The 20,410-nt window shown below is 47.2% G+C and overlaps 1 protein-coding gene across 1 annotated transcript; it reads left to right on the top strand.

Moving 5' to 3' along the window:
* Positions 1 to 2,539: 2,539 nt before the first annotated feature.
* PLAUR (plasminogen activator, urokinase receptor) lies at positions 2,540 to 16,336 on the top strand. Its single transcript, XM_027858136.1, is given in 8 exon segments — positions 2,540 to 2,656; positions 3,912 to 4,025; positions 10,759 to 10,902; positions 12,661 to 12,813; positions 12,962 to 13,096; positions 13,320 to 13,466; positions 14,507 to 14,749; positions 14,752 to 16,336. Coding segments are annotated over 8 exon segments (1,047 nt in total). The 5' UTR covers positions 2,540 to 2,604; the 3' UTR covers positions 14,811 to 16,336.
* The last annotated feature ends 4,074 nt before the right edge of the window (positions 16,337 to 20,410 follow it).

Below are 20,410 nucleotides of genomic sequence, written 5' to 3' on the forward strand. Positions count from 1 at the left end.
CGGCAGAGAAGCCCAGGGACTCCTAGGGAGCCCACAAAGGGTTTTGAGAAGGGGAGTGGTAATACCACCAAATCTATATCTTAATAAGATGATTTCTGTAGCTGAGTGAAGGAGGGGAAAGGCTGGAATAAAGGAATCAATTAATTAGGAGTCTGATTACAATAGTACAGGTGAGAGGTAATTATGTCGCCGCTGGCAAGAGAATGAAGATAAGGGGCCAAATGTGAGAGGTGTAATTAAAAGAGATAGCAATCAGACTTTACAGCTGATTGGACGTGGTAAGGAAGAGGAGAGCTACAAGTGAAGACGGGACATAGAGTGGAAAGCCAGCTGACTCTAGAGACAAAGGACTTGGATCCAAATCCTGCCTCCGATGTTTTCCTGTGTGACCCTGGAAAAGTCACTTGCCATCCTCAAACCTCAGTTTTCCTCATCGATGAAATGAGGAGGTTTGGAGTACCACGTCTCTGAGGTCCCTCCCGGCTCTATCTCTGGGATTCCTACAAGTAAATCCAAATTAACTTGGGGTGGGGAGAGAAAGCGCTACCACCCAGAAGGGGGATTAGGAAGAGTCTCACGAAGAAAAAGGTATTTGATAGGTGTTTCAAAGGAAGGCAAGAATTGCCATGAGGCAGAAGTGAGCAGGGAGGGAATCCCAGACATAGATTCCCTCCACGAAAAGGCACAGAGACAGAGAGGGTTCCGGACAGGCACATTGTGCCTCTATTTCTCGGCCTTTTTCCATGTGTCAGTCACACTCTGGCTCTGTCTTCTGTGTCTCTCTGTCCTGAGTGGAAGAGCTGCTGTGGGGAGTGGGCTGTAAGGGAGGAGAGATTTGAAGATTGAGGACAGGGTCTGGGTGACACATGCCTGGCCTGGAATAGCCAAAGCTGAGGTCACTTCCTGGGGGGAAATTCAGAGAGCCAGAGCCCTGACTCAGCCTCTAGTACCACACCCTACCTGATACCCATCCACATAGGGACAGAGTCTCAGCTCCAAGATGTAGCTCCATAAATCCATTCCTCCTTCTCCCATGTCTGCTTCTCCCTGTAAGTTTCTCTTTTTCTTAAGGGCTTTCCTATTAGGTGCAAAGATCCTTAGGGCTAGGAATCTGAGTCCTGTAAGTGGCTAGGGTGGAGCTGGCCCGGCCCAGTGTGAGTCAGTCAGTCACCCATCCAGTATCGGCAGTCTGGGGCCTTCACACTGGCTGAGGAGGCCATTTGGTGCTGTTCCTGACTCAGTGTGTGTTACAGTAGGTCCAGGGCTCGTCACAATTTTCATGATGGAGAGATAGAGGCTGAAAAACAGAGATACAAGTGGAGACAGATGGAGAGACCTGGGGAGAGACAGAGACATGGAGAGGAAGAAAGATAGACATAGGGGAAATAGACTGAGAGACACAGGGAACGATAGACTGAGAGATTGATGGGGGAAATATGGAAGAAAAAAAAGCAAACAAATTGCAGCGACTCTGAGAGATACGGAGAAACAAACTGAGATACATAGATAACATTCCCTGTAGGGAAGGGAGGAAGAAGGGAATAAACACCTATAATGTGCCAGACACTGCAAATATTTACAAATATTATCTTACTTAATCATTGATAGGTGTTTCAAATATTTACAAATGTTATCTTACTTAATCCTTGATGGGTGTTTCAAAGGAAGGCAAGAATTGCTGTGAGGCAGAAGTGAGCAGGGAGGGAATCCCAGGCATAGATTCCCCCCGTAAAGGCACAGAGACAGAGAGGGTTAAGGACAGGCAGATTGTGTGTGTGAGAGAGAGAGAGAGAGAGAGAGAGAGAGAGAGAGAGAGAGAGAGAGGAAGAAAGAGAAGAAGAAGAAGAAGAAAAGAAGAAGAAAGACTGGGAAACAATGAGAGAGACATGGAGCTTAAGACAGAGGAGACAGAGACATAAGCAAAGACAAGACGGAGTGATATTTAGTAAAAAAAAGAAAGGTTCAGAATAGGTGCTTTTATTATTCCCATTTTACAGTTGATAAAAACTGAGGCAAACAAATTAATTGACTTGCCCACACAGGGTCACACAGCTAGGAAGTGTCTCAAGCTAGATTTGAATTCAGGTCTTCCTGATTCCAGACTGGGAAACAATGAGAGAGACATGGAGTTTAAGACGGAGGAGACAGAGACATAAGGAAAGACAAGACAGAGTGATATTTAGTAAAAAAGAAAGCAAATTGATATATAGTAAAAGAAATACAGGGAAAGACAGGCGCAAGTGGAGGCAGAGACGGAGAAAGAAGAACACAGGGAGCAAAAAACACAGGCTAAAAGATGAGGAAAGAAATCTAGGGAGACATAGAGACACAGTGATAGAGACAGACAGAGACAGAGATAGTCTGAGATAGATGGAAAGAGAAAGCCTGAGACAGAAAGGTAGAGACAGACTAATGGAGCTACAGGGACAGACACATCAGAGAGCTAAAGAATGAGCCATCGGGGGCGGGGAGGGGGAGTTCCTGGGGCCTCAGGGAGGAGCTGGCCCCATCGGAGTAATGTCGAAATCTCCCTCAAGGGGTGGAAACATCATCCCTGGCTCAGTCCGGGTGTAGAGAGACAGAAGAGCTTACAGTTTACTGGACATGAGGGCGCTGACCCTGAGTCTCCTGTTGCTGGCTGCTGCCCAGGCTCAAGGTAGGGAACCCAGAGGAGTCTGGGAAGGGGATTCTGGAGTTTGGGAGAAAGTGGCAAAGTAAGGCAGGGAGAAAAAAAAATAGCCTTGTTCTCATTCTTCTTCCGAGGAAGGACCTAGAGGCAGAGGCTAAGAGGCATATGAAGAAAGAAAAAGAGGGGAACGGGGTAGAGAAAAAGGAGGAGAGGCAAGCAGAGGCAGACGCTCGGGGATAAGCACTCCCTCATTCAGGGTCTCATAGGATCCTACATCTGGGGTTGTAAGGGCCAGCAGAGACTATGCAGTCCAACGTCCCTGTTTTACAGATGAGGAAACTGAGGCCCAGGGAGGGAAGTGACTTCTCCGGTTTGTCACAGGGAGTGAATGGCCGAGCAAGGCGTTGAATGTCTTTCCGGCTCGGATGGATTCTGACAGACTCGGAGAAACTGAGACACAGCTATAGGGAGAGGTGGAGAATGGGAACAGGAAGAGGCCAGAACGGACTGACGTGGTGGGGAAGAGGCAGTCCCCGAGGGAGCTGGAGACGTGAGGGGTCCGACAGGGGCCCGAGGGCCTGGGAAAGGACGGGAAGCTTGTTCTTTCTCTTCAGAAGGGGGTAACCGCTCTGCCACATCTTCCCCTAGCTCGCTTTGAATTCAGATTTGAAGTTGGGAAACCTGACAAAGAGGAACTTAGTCAAGCTGGGTGAAGTAAGGGAAGGAAGCACTACCGGGGCGGGGGAGGAGGGGAAGGGGTATGAGCAACCGGAGGGAAACGCGGCTGGAGGGATGAGTAAAGCTAGAAGGGGCTCACAGTGCTGGAGGGAGGGGGATGGTCAGGGGAAAACATTGTGGGCCGAGGGGTGGGGGTCGGGAGGGAGCAGGACAGGAAGCGGCCTGGGGGGGACGAGCAGCTGGCATAGGCGCCTATAGGGATGGGTCTAGAATACAGGTGCGGTGGGTCTGGGGGACGCTCGTGCCCGGGGCAGGGATAGAACGCAGGTGAGAAGCCACGCGAAGGGGCAGGGATGGCAGCTAGGTGGGGGGGGGGGGGGGGGACAGCGAGAGGGTAGGGATGGGGAGCCGAAGCTGAGGGGAGTGACCTCGAGGGAGGTGGGCACAGAGCAGCAGGGATCACGTCGGAGGGTGGGGGCAATGGAATGTGGGGGCGGAGACTGAATTCGACACTTGGCGAGTGGCACCAGCTTCCCCCAGACCCACCGCACCTATAGGACGCCCGAGTGCCTCCCTCAGCGACCTCGCCCCTTTGTCTCCCCAGTTTCCTCGTGCTTGCGCTGTCACCATTGCGAGAGCCGTGGGGACTGCACGATCGAGACGTGCATCCCAGGGCAGGAGCTGTGCAGAACCACCGTGCACTACAACCGCTGGAGAGGTGAGAGCCGGGATGCGTGCCAAACTGGCCCTTTCCCTCCCTCGAGGGAGATGGGGAGGGCAGGCACTTGTCTCTAGAAGGTCCCTGTAAAGCAAAGAAAACGTGCGAGTCCATTTGACACTCTGTGAAACTGAAAAACCCTCCCAGGTCCCTTAGCATGTCTTCGGGGCTAGGAGAACCTGCCCGAGGTTACACAGTCACGTAGAAACAGAAGCAGAACGTCAAAGGCCTTGAACGCAGAATCCTGCAAAGCCCAGAGGAGATGAAAATACGAAGGGGGGGGGAAGGGGAGGGGGGGGGGGGGGGGGGGGGCATGCTGAGAACCAGCTCAGTTTGGACCAGCCCGTAGGCTTCGTTTTGTGATAAGAGGGAACTACTATGATGAAAGGGAAGGTCGACTTTTATGAGCTCTTGGAGCTAAGTGACAGACTTGGAGTCTCCTTGAGGTTAGGGAAGAGGCCTTATCTCACCCTAAATGCTCTGCATCTCCTCCGGAGCTCACGCTGCCCAGGGCCCTTTAAAAAAAATTCGAGGGGCAGCTAGGTGGTGCAGTGGATGGAGCACCGGCCCTGACGTCAGGAGGACGAGAGTTCAAATCCGACCTCAGACCAAACACTCGACACTTGCTAGCTGGGTGACCCTGGGCAAGTTACACACTGTGTGTGTAATCTTGGGCAGGTCACTTAACCTCTCTGTGCCTCATTTTCTCATCTGTAAAATGGGTCTAATAATAGCACCAGCCTCCCAAGATTGTTGAGAGAATCAAATAAGATATTTGTAAAGTGCTTTGCAAGCCTTAAAAGTGAATTCACAGCTGGTAAGTGATCGGTTGGTCAACTCCTTTCTCTGAACTTCAGAGACTTAACGGTCTTCTAGCTCAAATCTGTTACAATTGCCAGTTTACAAACTGGCGTTTACAGACCGGAAAGACAGTGATGGAGCCAAGTTCAGAGAAGAGGGCAGGCTCAAGGCACAAGTGTGAAGAGGCAACCCCAATTGCCTAAAAAAAAAATTCTTAGAATGTGGACACTGGAAGGCCTTAGCTATCATCCCTTCCACCTTTCACCTTCTAGAAGGGAAATCTGAGGCCCAAAGAAAAGAGTTTTTGCCAGATGTCACACAGCAAGCCGGGGAGGAGCTAGGATCGGAACCCAATTCTTGGCACTCCAGCTGTCTGACTTATCTCAGAAATTGGCATGGTTCCTTGCCTACACTAACCCTCTTCACACCTGTGCCTTGAGCCTGCCCTCTTCTCTGAACTTGGCTCCATCGCTGTCTTTCCGGTCTGTAAACGCCAGTTTGTAAACTGGCAATCGTAACAGATATGAGCTAGAAGACCGTTAAGTCTCTGAAGTTCAGAGAAAGGAGTTGATCAACCGATCACTTACCAGCTGTGAATTCACTTTTAAGGCTTGCAAAGCACTTTACAAATATCTTATTTGATTCTCTCAACAATCTTGGGAGGCTGGTGCTTTTATTAGACCCATTTTACAGATGAGAAAATGAGGCACAGAGAGGTTAAGTGACCTGCCCAAGATTACACACACAGTTGGAAAATGTCTTCCACGGGTCTTCCTGACTTGTGCCAGCACTCTTATCCATTGTGCCATCTAGTGTCCTCAGCACCAAATAGCATGTACACCAATGAAGAAACACCGAGTCCCAAGTAATTTCAGGGGTTCAGGGAGAACACTAACAAGGGGAAGAAGCAGGGGAGGCTTCCTGTAGGAGGCAGCCTTTGAGGCCATGGAGGGACTTTGAGAGGCAGAGATAAGGAGGGAGAGTATCCCCAGGTCCAGACAGAGTTTAGCCAGTTTCAAAGATTTCTACCCCCTCTAACTCATGTAGCAATCCTCCCCGGAGGGCTAGCAGGCTACTTCTCAAACTTCTCATCCATTTCTCCCTTCTATCCTGATGGTCTCTATCTGACTGCATCACTTCTGATTTCTATTTCAGCCTCTTAAATCTCTATTCTAAAGTTCTTCATCTTGCTTCCCCGTCACTGGTCCCTGGATTTCCTTGTGTAAAAAAAAAAATGTCTTAATATGCAATGCTACCTGCCTCCTTTTTTAGCTATTTGACTCCTTTTCAAAAAGTTGTAACCTTCCAGAGTCATACTAAGTCCTTCTTTCCAATCTACCAAGCCTAGGTATCATTCCTGGATTTAAATTTGCCTCACAGGATCTTAAAAATTGGAAGGACCTACTCTGAAAAAATAAATCCTTGATAAAACATCCAGGCCATCCCAACCTCCTTCCTCCATAATCTTCTGGACTCTGGGTCTTTCTCCGCTTCTCCCCTTCTCCCTCTACCCCTGATGATGTCGTGGAATGTTTCTCTTCCTCTTCTCTTTCTCCTTTCCCAGTTCCTTCTTCACTGAGTTTCCCAGCTTGGGGTTTCTCTAACCTTTCTAGAATAGAGCTTTGGACTTGGAGTCGGGAACACCTGAGATCATATCTAGCCTCACACACTGGCTATGTGGCCCTCGGCAGGTCACTTAACCTCTATTTACATAATAATAATAATAACCCTGGCATCTTTCTGTCTTTCCTGTCTTCCTACACCTTATTCCCCCACCACATACTCTACAATCCAGTGACACTAGCTTCCATACTGTATTTCAACAAGCCATTCCTTCTCCAGACTTTCCAATGGCTGTCCTCTATGCCTGGAAATTCTCTGCCTCCTCCCTCCCACTTCCTGGCTTCCTTCAAGACTCAGATCAGATCCTACCTTCTACAGGGCATCTTCCTTGGTCTCTTATCCTCCCATCCCATCCCTTCCCTCTGAGGCTACCTTCCATTTACACTCTAAATATCTTGTATGTATATGGTTATTTGCATGTGGTTTTCTCCCATTAGACTATGAGCTCCTCAGGGTAGAGACTGAGTTTTGTTATTTTTTTTTTTTGCCTTCCTTTGCATCTTGAGCACTTGGCACAGTGCCTTATATCCAGTGGGTACTTAATAAATGCTTGTTGACTGATTGGATTATTGCTCCCAGAGGCAGCCCTTTCTGCCAAGGAATGCCTAATAGCTAGGAGGTTTGTCCGTACAGGACTAAAGTCTCACTCCTAGTCCCGCCCTTTGGGGCCAGACAGAACAAACCTAATCCCTCTTCCACATGACAAGCCTTCAAATACTTGACCAAGTTTCTCTTTCCAGGTTAAACATCTCCAGGTCCATCAATTCTCAGTCCCATCTGATTCTCCTGTGTCAGGGACTCAACAGCCCCTAGCCATCCTCTCGCTCTCCACTGGCCACTTTCCAATGTCCTTCTTAAATTGTGCTCAGAGTTGGACACAGTACCCAAAATGTGGTCCTAATTAAGGGTGGGAACATCACCCCCCTCCTTCTGGAAACTAGGCCTCTCCAACCCATCATCTTTGGCTTTTGTGGCTGCCAAGTCACACTAATGGCTCATCTCGCCCTGGCAGTCCAGTAAATCCCCCAAATGTTTGGCAGACAAAAGCCTGTCTGACCAAGCTCCCTCCAACTTAAACTTAGCTGATTTTTTTTGTCTCCACGTATAACCTTTACATCCGTCTTTGCTAAATGCTGTAGAGTTAGGCCCAGTATCCATGGACTCATGGATTTAGGGATCTCAGAGGTCACCCTCCTCATTTGAAAGATTAAGAAACTGAGGCCCAGATTGGGAAGTGACTTGGCCAAGATTTCACTATTAGTAGAAAGAAGAGCTAGAACCCAAACCCACTTCTTCTGATGCCACATCTACTTGTTTTCCCATCATATCACACAGCCTATCTAGGTCATTGGAGGTCCTGACTCACTGAGGCAACTAGGATTGGGCAGTGGATGAAGCACCAGGCCTGGAGTCTGGAGTTCAAATCCTCCCTCAGCTCATTCCTAGTTGTGTGACCTTGGACAAGGCACTTAACCTCTGCCTACCTCATTCTCTTTATCGATGGGACTAGCCATTTTAATAGGTTCCAATTCATCTCGTCCGTGTCTTTCTGATGGACCAGCCACCTCTAAGAAGAGTGCCCTCCTCATTGTCTTGCTTCCCGGTTCCCAGCAGATCAGAGGATGCCTCTCACATCCTCACCTCTGCCCAGTTTTCCAGAGCCCCACCTCACTCTAACCCTGGGATCCACTGTCCTCTTGGTAGGGACCATCTGCCTTGCCACTGCTCCCCAGGCTCCTCTGGGCCCTGCCATCTGCCCTCCTACTTCTCTAAGTACAATCTCACTTTGCCATCTGCCTTGAACTAAACACGAAATACAAGCTCTCTTCCATAATTTTCTCCCCCATTAGGAGATGAGCTCTGTGAGAGCAGGACCTGACTCACTTTTCTATATGTATCCCTAGACCTTAACACAGTCCATTTAGTAAATGTTTTTCCATTTCCAGAGTTACTGTGTCAAGCATTTTGCTAAAAATCTAGGTGAGTACTACTTAATGCATTTCTTTGATCTCCCAGTTTAGTAATCCTGTAAAAAAGACAATCAAGTCAGCTTCAAGTGATTTCCCAGTCTCATGGAAACCACCCCAGTGATCATGGCTTTTTCTAATTTTTCCCTAACTCCCTCTTTCATGGTATGTTCTAGAATCAGAGTTAAGGTCAAGGGTCTATAGTTGGCAGATTCCAGTTTTTCATAATCTTGGGATGACTTTTGCCCTTTTCCAAGCCTGGGACACTTCACTTTTGTCCACCATCTTTTAAAAGATCCCTAGCAGTGAGGGGCTGGGCCATCCCACCCACCCACCATCCTGTTCAGTACTTAAGGCTAGAGCTCATCTCAGCCAGGGAATTTGTCTTCCTCAAAGGTAGCTAGTTTCTCTTTTCCTTTCTCCTTACTTTTCTTGGGTAAAACTTTCACTTTCAGTCTGTCCTTTGTAGTCCAGAAAGGTTGTTCCTTGACAAAGAAAACAGGCAAAATCCAAATTAAGCGTTACTTGCCTTTTGTTGTTAGATATCATGACCCCATCCAACCTGGACAGTGGCCCTCCTATTCATTCCTTAGTAGCTGTCTTTCCCTGCCATATGGTTTTTCCCCTCCATTTTATTCTATTTTTCAATGAACAAGAATTTATTTTCTCCCCTTCCTACTCTCCCCTAAAATTAAAAAAAAAAAGAAAATCCTTAGAACAAATACTAATAGTCTAGAAAAACAAATTCCTATATTGTCCATGTCCCAAAAATGTATGTCTCTTTTCCAAATCTTGAACCTGTCCCCTCTCTGTCACCTTCATCATCAGCCCTCTGGAGTCATGGTTTCTCATTGCGTTGATCAGAGTTCTGAAGTCTTTCAAAGTTCTTTGGTTCTTACCATGTTGTTATTTATCAATTGTTCTTCTGGTTCCCTTCACAGAAATCTTCCCAGGATGCTTAGCACCCATATCCACACACAGCCACCTTCCTTACCTACATCAGCTCATTCTGAATATTAGCACCCCTAGCAAGATTCTCAGAAGGAAAGCACTAAGGAAAAAAACAAACAAACCAGGAAGCACCAACCATCATTCTTCTCCCCCTTTTCTTCCTGTCTTTCGTCTCCTCATTCACCCTAGGGATGAATATCACCATTCCTAGAAACCCAAGAAGCCACTTTCCCCATGGACAGCCCATCTCTGCCCTGTAGAAGAAAAGCTTCCCACCCATTACATGATTCCAAGCATCCGTTGCCCTTCCCTTTCTCCTGTCATGTCTTCCTACCTTCCTGGCACGGGTCAGGATTCCCCTTTGCCTCTTCAAACCCTTCTCCTTCTTTGTTCTGACCTTGTCTTGTTTTCCTTCGGGAATCCTTTATTCTCCCTGCTCACCTGCCTTTAATGGGCAGTTATCAAGTTCCAGTCAAACCTGGGTGAAGGTCGGAGGTGATGCCCCACAATGGCCCGATGACGTAGCTGCCCTGAATGAGTGCTTGGGAGATGTGAGCTAAGACCCATTTTATAACCTTCCATCTCGGGGCCTCAGTTCCTACCTCTAACCCAGGCATACATGCTCGTGCTTCTTTCCTCCCCAGTGAATGGGTTTGGAGAGTCATATTTATTTAAACTTATTTTTAAAATAAATATTTATTAAGCAATTCTACTGTGGACAGAGCCCGTGCTCAGGACTGGGAGAGATATAGATTCTAGATAGAACCCCACGCCAGCCCAGAGAGAACTCACAGTCCCAGAGGGAGAGAAGACATTTATTTATTCATTCAATGCACAGACATTTATTAAGCCCTGCTGCGGGCTGAGACTTGTGCTCAGCTCTGAGGAAGACATTAAAGTTAGTGACATACACCCCTGCCCTTGTGTCTAGTAGGAGGATGAGACATTTATTCATCTGGTGGTACAGTGGATAGAGCACAAGACCTGGAATCGGCAAGACCAGTCAAATTTGGCCTCAGACAGTTCCTAGCTGTGTGACCCTGATGGAACCTCACTGTGCTTCAGTTTCCTCATCTATAAAATGGGAATAATAACACCTACCTCTCAGAGTTGTGAGGATCAAAGGAGATATTAGTAAAGCGCCATATAAATGCTAAGTTATTATTATTATCCTGCAGCTATTTATTAAGCACCTACTGTGTGCAGAGCACTGTACTTGCCACAGGGCCTGCCCTCATGAAGCTTCCAATCAGAGAAGCAAGCTAAGCATGCAAAGCCTTGTGGCTAAATGCCAGTGTCCTCTGGGCTGGCTACCAGAAGGAGCCTGGGCTCCAGGGAGGCTGAGGAGGCCCAGCACGGCTTAGGCACCCCTGCCCATATCGTCCCCCCAGGAGGCCAGGAGCTGGAGGTGGTGCTGAGGGGCTGCGCTGTGACCGGGAAGGACAACAGCTCCATGTCCTACCGAACGAGCCAGGAGATAATCATGCTGAAGGAGACCGTGTGTGACTTTGACCTCTGCAATCAACCAGACCCCCGTGAGTAGGACCCTGGCCAGCTGGCCCCGAGCCATTCGGGAGGGAGGAGTCAGAGCTAGAAGGGCTCCTGGAATGCAGAACACGGATTGTAATGGCTGGAAGGGAACCTGGAGACTGTCAGAGCCGGGAGGGACCATAGAACATGGAATGACAGGCCTGTGGGAGGGACCTGAGAGCCCAGAACATAAGTGGTTAGAGCTGAGAAGGATCTTAGAACCTGGAAAGCCTGTGCTGGGGAGGACCTGAGAAGAAAAAATATAGATTGTCAAAGCTGGAAAGAACCTTAGAACCTTAGATCTTAGAACAGAGCTTAGGGTGGAGAAGTCAGGCAGGGAAGTCATAAAACACATAAATTCAGGGCCAGGAAAGTTCCCTTGCTGTGGTTGGGGGATGCAAGGTGTTAGGGGAGGTCTGTTGAGAATGATTTCCTGGGAGATGTGGTCCTTAAATAATCCTGAGGATTGATGACCCCAGATGAGAAGGGAGGAGCAGGAAAGAGCTCAGGTGGGGGGAGCCTTGGGACAGAGGCCAGAGAGATCATGAGCAGGGCTGGGGCATGGGCAGGCCAGGAGGGGCAGGTGTGGTCATGGCTCCCAGGTCCTGAGCCACCCACTGTAAAAGGGGGGAGGGAGGGCTGTCCACATACCGTCTCTGTCTTCATCGTTCAGCCTCCACTCTACTCCTCTGTCTCCGTCTCTGTCTTTCTCTGTCTCTGTCTGTCTGTCTCCCTGTATCTCTGTCTCTCTGTCTCTGTCTTTCTCTCTGTCTCTCTATCTCTCTCTCTGTCTCTGTCTCCATCTCTGTCTTTCTCTGTCTCTGTCTGTCTGTCTGTCTTCCTGTATCTCTGTCTCTCTCTGTCTGTGTATGTGTATCTCTGTCTCTCTGTCTCTGTCTTTTTGTCTCTCTATCTCTCTCTCTGTCTCTGTCTTTCTCTCTGTCTCTCTATCTCTCTCTCTGTCTCTGTCTCCATCTCTGTCTTTCTCTGTCTCTGTCTGTCTCCCTGTATCTCTGTCTCTCTCTGTCTGTGTATGTGTGTCTCTGTCTCTCTGTCTCTGTCTTTCTGTCTCTCTATCTCTCTCTGTCTCTGTCTTTCTCTGTCTCTGTCTGTCTGTCTCCCTGTATCTCTGTCTGTCTCTGTCTGTGTATGTGTGTCTCTGTCTCTCTGTCTCTGTCTTTCTCTCTGTCTCTCTATCTCTCTCTGTCTCTGTCTTTCTCTGTCTCTGTCTGTCTGTCTGTCTCCCTGTATCTCTGTCTCTGTCTGTGTATGTGTGTCTCTGTCTCTGTCTTTCTCTCTGTCTCTCTATCTCTCTCTCTCTCTGTCTCCGTCTCTGTCTTTCTCTCTGTCTCTGTCTGTCTGTCTCTGTCTTTCTCTCTGTCTGTGTTTGTGTGTCTCTGTCTCTCTGTCTCTGTCTTTCTGTCTCTCTATCTCTCTCTGTCTCTGTCTCTCTCTGTCTTTCTGTCTCTCTATCTCTCTCTCTGTCTCTGTCTCCATCTCTGTCTCTCTCTGTCTGTCTGTCTCCCTGTATCTCTGTCTCTCTGTCTCTGTCTGTCTGTCTGTCTCTGACTTTCTCTCTGTGTTTGTGTGTCTCTGTCTCTCTGTCTCTGTCTTTCTCTCTGTCTCTCTATTTCTCTCTGTCTCTGTCTCTCTGTCTCTGTCTTTCTCTCTGTCTCTCCCTGTGTCTCTCTCTCTCTCTTTCTCTCCCCCCCACCTCACACCTGGGGCCAGGAGAGTTACCCTTTTCCCTCTCTCCAATTCAGGTCCCTCCCCTACTTTCCCTGGGGCTCGGACCCTAGAGTGTCAGTCCTGTGCGTCCTCTGACCAGAGCTGTGAACGTGGTCGGGCCCTGCCCCTTCGCTGCCCAGAGCCCACGGACCAGTGCATAGAGCGGATTTCCCAAAGCAATCTTGAAGGTGAATGCAGCCCCTGCCCCCTCCCATACTCATCAGTAGGCCCCTCCCTAATTATCCTCTCCTCTACTCTCCCTGCCTGAGTGTCCCCCATCACTGCTCCTCTCGAGTGTCCTGCCCATCACTGATCCATCCTGTGTGGCCTCCACAGAGGGCTCCCTGGACGAGCGCTATGTGCGCGGCTGCGGGAATTTTCCGGACTGTCCAGGCCCCGTTGGCTTCCATAACAAAGACACTTTTCACTTCTTGAAATGCTGCAACCATAGCCAGTGTATCCATGGCCCAAGTGAGCAAAGGGAAAAGGGAGAAGGGAGAAGGGATGGAGGGAGGAGGGAGGAGGGAGGAGGAAGGGGGAGGAAGGAAGAGCAGGCTGGCCTGGGCCACTGCAGGGTCCGAAGAGTGCCTGGAGGGAAGGGACGGGCCCTGGGAGGTGCAGGCAGTTAGCTTCTGGAGGACTCGAGGACGAGGACCCATCTGCTCTTCTCCTTCTCTCACTCATTGTCCCCCAGTGACGAAACTCTCTGACTACCCCGTGAATGGCCTCCAGTGTCACAGCTGTGAGGGGAACGGCACCCACGGCTGCTCCCCGGAGGAGACGGCCGTCACAGCCTGTCAAGGTCCTATGAATCGGTGCTTTGAAGTCACCGGCACCCACAGTAAGGACCCCTGGGCTGGGGAAGGGGACATGAAGGACACAGGATTAAGGGGCAGGGCATACCTTTAGAGATCCTCCAGTACAAACCTTTCATTACAAGATGGGGAAACTGAGTCAGGAATTCCTATGAGAGGGAGGAGTAACTTCTTATGAGAGAAGGGGAGGGCAACACTTCCTATGGGCTGAGATTTCCCAGAGTGGAAGGAAGAATTGGAGCCCACCTAGTTCATCAGATAGCGCACTGGGCTTGCCATCAGGAAGACCCGAGTTCAGATCCTGCCTCTGAGACTTCCTAGCTGTGTGCCCCTGTGCCTCAGCTGCCTCCCCAGTAAAGCGAGGACCTGGACCAGATGACCCCTAAGGGGCCAGGATCATTTGACCCCCTAAGGGAGGCCTGAAGACCAACAGAATCCTAGACCTTCAGGCTGAGAAAAGATTTCAGCAGCAGCCCCGTGGTCCAGCAGAATCCCTGTATCATGTGAAGGGAGGAGCTCCTGGAGAGGGATGGGTGACAGGGGCTAGTGAGAGCCCCCCAACACACACACACACAGCCACACTTAGGTGCACTCCAATATCCATCCTCACATCCATACGCACACTCTCATACATACACAAATACACACTCACACACACATACTCTCATACATACACTCACACGCACACACACATTCACATACACAGCCACACTCAGGTACACTCCCATATTCATACTCATTATACCCATACACACTCTCTCATACACACACACAAACACACATACACATACACACACACAATGATATACATACACACACACACAGCCACACTCATGTACACTCCATATATATATACTTATACTCATTCTCATACACACACACACACACACACACACACACACACACACGAACTCCCACACTCCCACTATTTCCATCCCAAGGCACAGGGTACTTGGTAATGGTTTGAATCCCAGGGAGCAAAGGACAGTGTAGGAACCCTGGGCAGAGTCGGGATTGATGGCTGAGCCCCTCTTTTTCCCCTCCTCCTCCCTCTGCTCTGCCACAGAACACTGGGGTCCCGGCTACACCGTCCGAGGCTGCGTGGCCCCCATCTGGTGCCAGGCTCCCCATCTGGCTGCCATCTTCTTCGACCTGGCCCAGCCACAAACCTTCTGCTGCTTCGCCAGCGAATGCAATAATGCGGCCCGAGACGCAAATTCCCGATCGAAGGGAACAGGACCCGGGCTTTTCCCCACCTCTCTTACCCTCAGCCTGCCTCTCATGCTGCTGACCGTGAACTTGACCCCTGCCAAGGGGGCTTGACCCAGCTCCATCCTGCTCCCTACCCCCACCCTCCCATCATAATTTAAGGTTTTGTATCTGACAGAAGGTTTTGTGTGAATTGCAGAGTCTAAACCCCCTTGTCTCCCTCCAGTCCTAGCCCGGTAGCAGACCCAGGCCTTCAAAGTCAGAGGCCGAGCATCAGCTGACTGATTGACTGATGAACCTACTGGGTAGTGAAGGCAGGACTGGGTAAAGGCTTGGGGGGAGGAGTTCAGAGGCCAGAAAACCCCAACACGTCTCTTTGGCACTGCCCCTAGTAAGGGGATCTGGGCCCAGATGAGGCTGTGGAAGGGGATCTAGAGAGCCAGGGCCTGGAGGAAAGGAACAAGAAGGGATGGGGCCTAGAATGCTAGAACCAGGTCTTCTGGGTGGCCCTTGATGGGCCTGCCCTGAGCTTGGGATTGGCCATACCCCTTCCACGGGCATTACACCTCCAAAATGGAGCATGATGCTTGGAAGAGGGAGGACTACATTTCCCATGATGCCATAACACATGAGAGCTATGCTTCCAATGATGCTAGAGGGAGAACTACACCTCCCATGATGCTTTGGGTAATAAGGCCCACTGCACCTTCCACGAAGCAGTGGCAAAGGGCTAGGACTACACCTTCCATGATGCTCTGGGAGAGGACGACCCTCGCAGAAAACCACAAAATTTCTGCTTTATAAGGGACTTTTCCAAAGCCCTGTAGTCTCCAACAGCTAGTCATCCAGCTTTTGTTTGAGTGTACCCATTTGAACCAAAACTCCTACCTTTCAAGGCAGGCAGGCAACATGCATTTATTAAGCGTTTACTATGTGCCAGGTGTTGGTCTAAATGCTGGGGATACAAATACAAGCAGAAAGCATAAGAGTCCTGTTCCTTCCCTCAACAAGCTTACATTCTAAGGGGGGGAAGATAGCACTTAAAATGTAGTCATTAAGGAGGAGGAAGGTGCCCAGTGCAGAGCATGGCGGGTGAGATCTCTGAGAGGGGAGACATTGGCAAGGAGCCAACCATGGGAGGTCCCGTTCTACTCTGGGACAGCTCTCATTCTGGGCGTGTTCTCCCCCACGCTGAGCCGACATTTGCCTCTTTGCAATCCATTCTGCCTTCTTGGCCGTGGCATCCCTTCAGATAGTTGAAGACAGCTCTTGAGCCTTTGCCATCTTGGAATGCTACCTTCCTTAAATTTGGTACCAAAAGTGGCATGACTGGACAGTGCAGAGGAACCCCACTCTTCCTGGAAGCTGTGCCCTCTCAGTGCAGCCCAAGGAGGAATTAAGTTCTTTCAGTAGCCACCTTATACTTTTGATTCATGTTGAACTTGCAGGCCTCTGAAATCCCTTGAGTGTTTTCTGTTTGGTTGGTGTTTTGTTTTGTTTTGTTTTGTTTTGTTTTGTTTTTTGACAAATCCTAACCAAGCCTTTCCCATCTTGTATCTGTGAAGTTGATTTTTTTACTTCATTTTTTTATTCCTTTCTGCATTTCACTTCCTGAATGTCAGGACTTTTTAAAAATATATATATTTATTTAATATTTTATTTTTCTCCTATTAAATATGAAAACAATTTTTAGCATTCATTTTTTAAAAATTTTTTGAATTCCAAATTCTCTCCCTCCCCTACCCCCTCATTGAGAAGGAAAGCAATTTGATATAGGTTATATATCTGCTGTTATGCAAAACATATTTTGATATTGGTCGTGTTGTGAAATAAAACACAGATAAAAATAAACAAGAAAAATAAAGAAAGCAAAAAGCATGTTTCAATCTGCATTCAGGCTCCATCAGTTTTTTTCTCTGGAAGTTGGTAGCATTTTTCATCATAAGCCCTTCAGAATCGTCTTAGGTCATTGTATCGCTTAGAATAGCTAAGTTATTCAGAATAGATCATTGTTAACAATATTGCTGTTACTGTGTACAATGTTCTCCTGGTTCTGCTCGTATCACTTTGCATCAGTTCATGTAAATATTCCCAGGTTTTTCTGAAAGCATCCTGCTCATCATTTCTTATAGCACAATTGTATTCCATCACAATGATATACCACAACTTGTTCAGCCATTTCCCAATTCATAGGCATCCCCTCCATTTCCGATTCTTTGCCACAACTAAAAGAGCTGCTATTAATATTTGTGTACAAATAGGTCATTTTCTTTTATGTCTTTTTTTATCTCTTTGGACTGTAAGGGTTATATGCATGGTTTTATAACCATTTGGGCATAGTTCCAAAATTGCTCTCCAGAATGGTTGGATCAGTTCTCAACTCCACCAATAATGCATTAGTGTCTCAATTTTCCCATATCCCCTCCAACATTTATCATTTTCCTTTTCTGTCGTATTAACCAATCTGATAAGTGTGGGGTGGTATCTCAGAATAATTTTAATTTGCATTTCTCTAATCAATAGTGATTTAGAGCAATTTTTCAGCAATTAGAGCAATATGACTATTAATATCCTTGAATATTTCATCTGAAAACTGCCTGCTCATATCCTTTACCATTTATCAAATGGGGAAAGGCTTGTATTTTTATAAATTTAACTCATTTCTCTAAATATTTGAGAAATGAGGTGTTCATCAGAGCAACTTGCTGTAAAATTTTTTCACAGTTATGATTACTTGTGTATTTCCTTCCATCCTGTTTCCCCGTTTGTCCTACTCTCTCTCTCTCTCTTTTCACCTTGTCCATCCTCAAAAGCATTTTGCCTCTAACTACCACTTCCCCAAATCATCCCTCCCTTCCATCATCCTTCTTTCTCTTATCTGCTTCCCCTCCTACCATCCTGTGGAGTGATATAGATTTCTATACCCAACTGAGTGTGTATGTTATTCCCTTTTTGAACCAATTCTGATGAGAGTAAGGTTTAAGCACTCTCCCTACTTCCTTCATTTCCCCTCGACTGTAAAAGCTCTTTCATGCCTCTTTCATGTGAGGTAATTTACCCCATTCTGCCTCTTCCTTTCCCCTTCTCCCAGTCGATTCCTCTTTCTCACCATTTAATTTTATTTTTTAGTTATCATTTCATCACATTCAACTCACATCCATGCCTTCTGTCTATGTACACTTCTTTTAACTGCCCTAATAATGAGAAAGTTCTTAGGAGTTACAAGTATCATCTTCCCATGGAGGAATGTAAACAATTTAAATTTATTGAATCCCTTATGATTTCTCTTTCCTGTTTACCTTTTTATGCTTCTCTTGATTCTTTTTTTTGAAAGTCAAATTTTCCATTTATCTCTGGTCTTTTCATCAGGAATGCTGGGAAATTGTCTATTTTATTAAATATCCATTTTTTCTTCTGAAGGATTATACTCAGTTTTGCTGAGTAGGTTATTTTTGGTTATAATCCTAGCTCCTTTGCCCTCCAGAATATCATATTCCCCCTTCAATCCTTTAATGTAGAAGCTACTAAATCTTATGTTATCCTAACTGTGGCTCCACAATATTTCAACTGTTTCCTTCTGGCTGCTTGCAGCATTTTCTTCTTGATCTGAGAGCTCTGGAAATTGGCTATAATATTTCTGGGAGTTTTCATTTTGGTATCTCTTTCAGTAGGTGATTGGTGCATGTTTTCCATTTCTATTTTTCCTTCTGGTTCTAGAATATCATGGCAGTTTTCTTTAATAATTCCTTGAAAGATGATATCTCAGTTCCTTTTTTTTATTATGGCTTTCAGCTGGTCCAATAATTCTGAAATTATCTCTCCTCAATCTATTTTACAGGTCAGTTGTTTTTCCAATGAGATATTTCACGCTTTCTTCTAGTTTTTCATTCTTTTGATTTTGTTTTATTGTTTCTTGATGTCTCATGGAGTCATTAGCTTCTACTTGCCCAGTTCTAATATTTAAGGAATAATTTTCATCAGTGAGCTTTCAAATCTCCTTTTTTTCTGGCCAATTCTGCTTTTTAAGGAGTTCTTCTCTTCAATGGATTTTTTTGCCTCTCACCATTTGACCTATTCTGTTTTTTAAGGTGTTATTTTCTTCAGCATTTTTTTGTGCCTCCTTTACCAAGTTGTTGACCCTTTTTTCATTATTTTCTTGCATCACTCTCCTTCCTTTTCCCAATTTTTCATCTACCTCTCTTCAATTGACTTTTAGAATCCTTTTTGAGCCCTTCCAGGAATTCTTTTGGGGCCTGAGACTAATTCACATTCTTCTTTGAGGCTTTGGATATACCAGTTTTGGCTTTATCTTCTGAGTTTGTGTTTTGATTTTCCCCGTCACCATAGTCACTTTCTATGGTCAGGTTCTTTGTTGTTGTTGTTTGTTCATTTCCTGCCTATTTCTTGACTTTTAACTCTATGTTAAAGTTGGGCTCTGCTCCCAGGGTGGAGAGAGTACTCTTCCAAGCTTCAGGCCTTTCTTGCTGCTGTTCTCAGAGCTAGTTCTGGGACTCAGTAAGTTTTCAGTTCTTCCAAGGTGGTATGATCTAAAGAGAAGTGTGTTTACTACTGTCTTGGCCTGTGCTCTGGTCTGTGAGTGACCACAAGCACTGTTTTCCACCTTGGAACTGTGACCCTGGTCCCTATTCCCCTGCAGCCACAAGCTCTGGGGTGCTAATGCTCCTCCTCACCCCAAGACTGAAACCCAGATCCAAGTATGGGCAATGCACCAGAGTTCTGCCCCCAGTGCCAACAAAGGGACCCCTCTAATCTCCTTCTGACCAGTTGTCCAACCCACTTAGGATCTGTGGACTGAGATGTCCAGAAGCAGCTGCTGCCACCCCTGATTCAGTCACCCCCACGGCCTGCTGCTGGTTTGCTGGGGCCTCGTCTGCATGAGCACAGCTTGTGATAGACTGTGTTAGTCTGCGCTCCACTCTCACCTGGATGCAACAGACCTTTCCTGCCAACCTTCCTAAGTTGTCTTGGGCTGGAAATTTGTTTCACCCCATCTTTTTGTGGGTTCTGTTGCTCTAGAATTTGTTTTAAGACATTATTTAAAGCTGTCTGGAGGAGAATTTGGGACAGCTCAGGTGAGTCCTTGCCTTTTCTCCACCATCTTCAAAATTTATTATTTTGAACCAGGACAGAGCTCATCTTCACCCCACCCCCGCTCCCAATCCTTCCCCTCTTCCCAATTTTCCTATTACTGTTGACGCCAGCAGATTTCCCTGTGACTCAGGCTCACAACCTCAAAGTCATCATCAACCCCGCTCTTGACCTCAGCCCACATGTCCAGTCTACTGTCTCTACTTTTAACAATGTCTCTCCTATACCTCCCCCTCTCTCCACTCACCCAGGGCCACCTTGATGCTGGCTGCTGTCCCTGCCTCAAGCTTCTCCTCCCTGTCTAGCCCATTCTCTCCTCAGCTGCCAACGGGATCTCCCTAAAGCTCAGGTCTGACTTTGGCACCCCGTTCCTACTCAGTCCACCCCAGGGACTCCATGTTACACCCAGGATCAAATAGAAAATCCTCTGTTTGGCATTTAAATCTCTTCACATGAGAATGTAAACTTCCTGAGAACAAGGACTGTCTTCAGCTTTGTATTTGTATGTACTTAACAAACATTTGCTGACTTCTCATCCTTTTCCCTTCCCCCCTTTCCAATTTTCTATGCTTTACTAACCTTGTTTTTATATCACTTTCATTTCTGAATATATTCTACCTTCCTCCCTTTCCCAGCCATCCATTCTTTGAAA

The sequence above is a fragment of the Vombatus ursinus genome, unplaced genomic scaffold, assembly GCF_900497805.2.
Source record: "Vombatus ursinus unplaced genomic scaffold, bare-nosed wombat genome assembly UNPS02012758.1, whole genome shotgun sequence".
Classification (NCBI taxonomy): Eukaryota; Metazoa; Chordata; class Mammalia; order Diprotodontia; family Vombatidae; genus Vombatus; species Vombatus ursinus.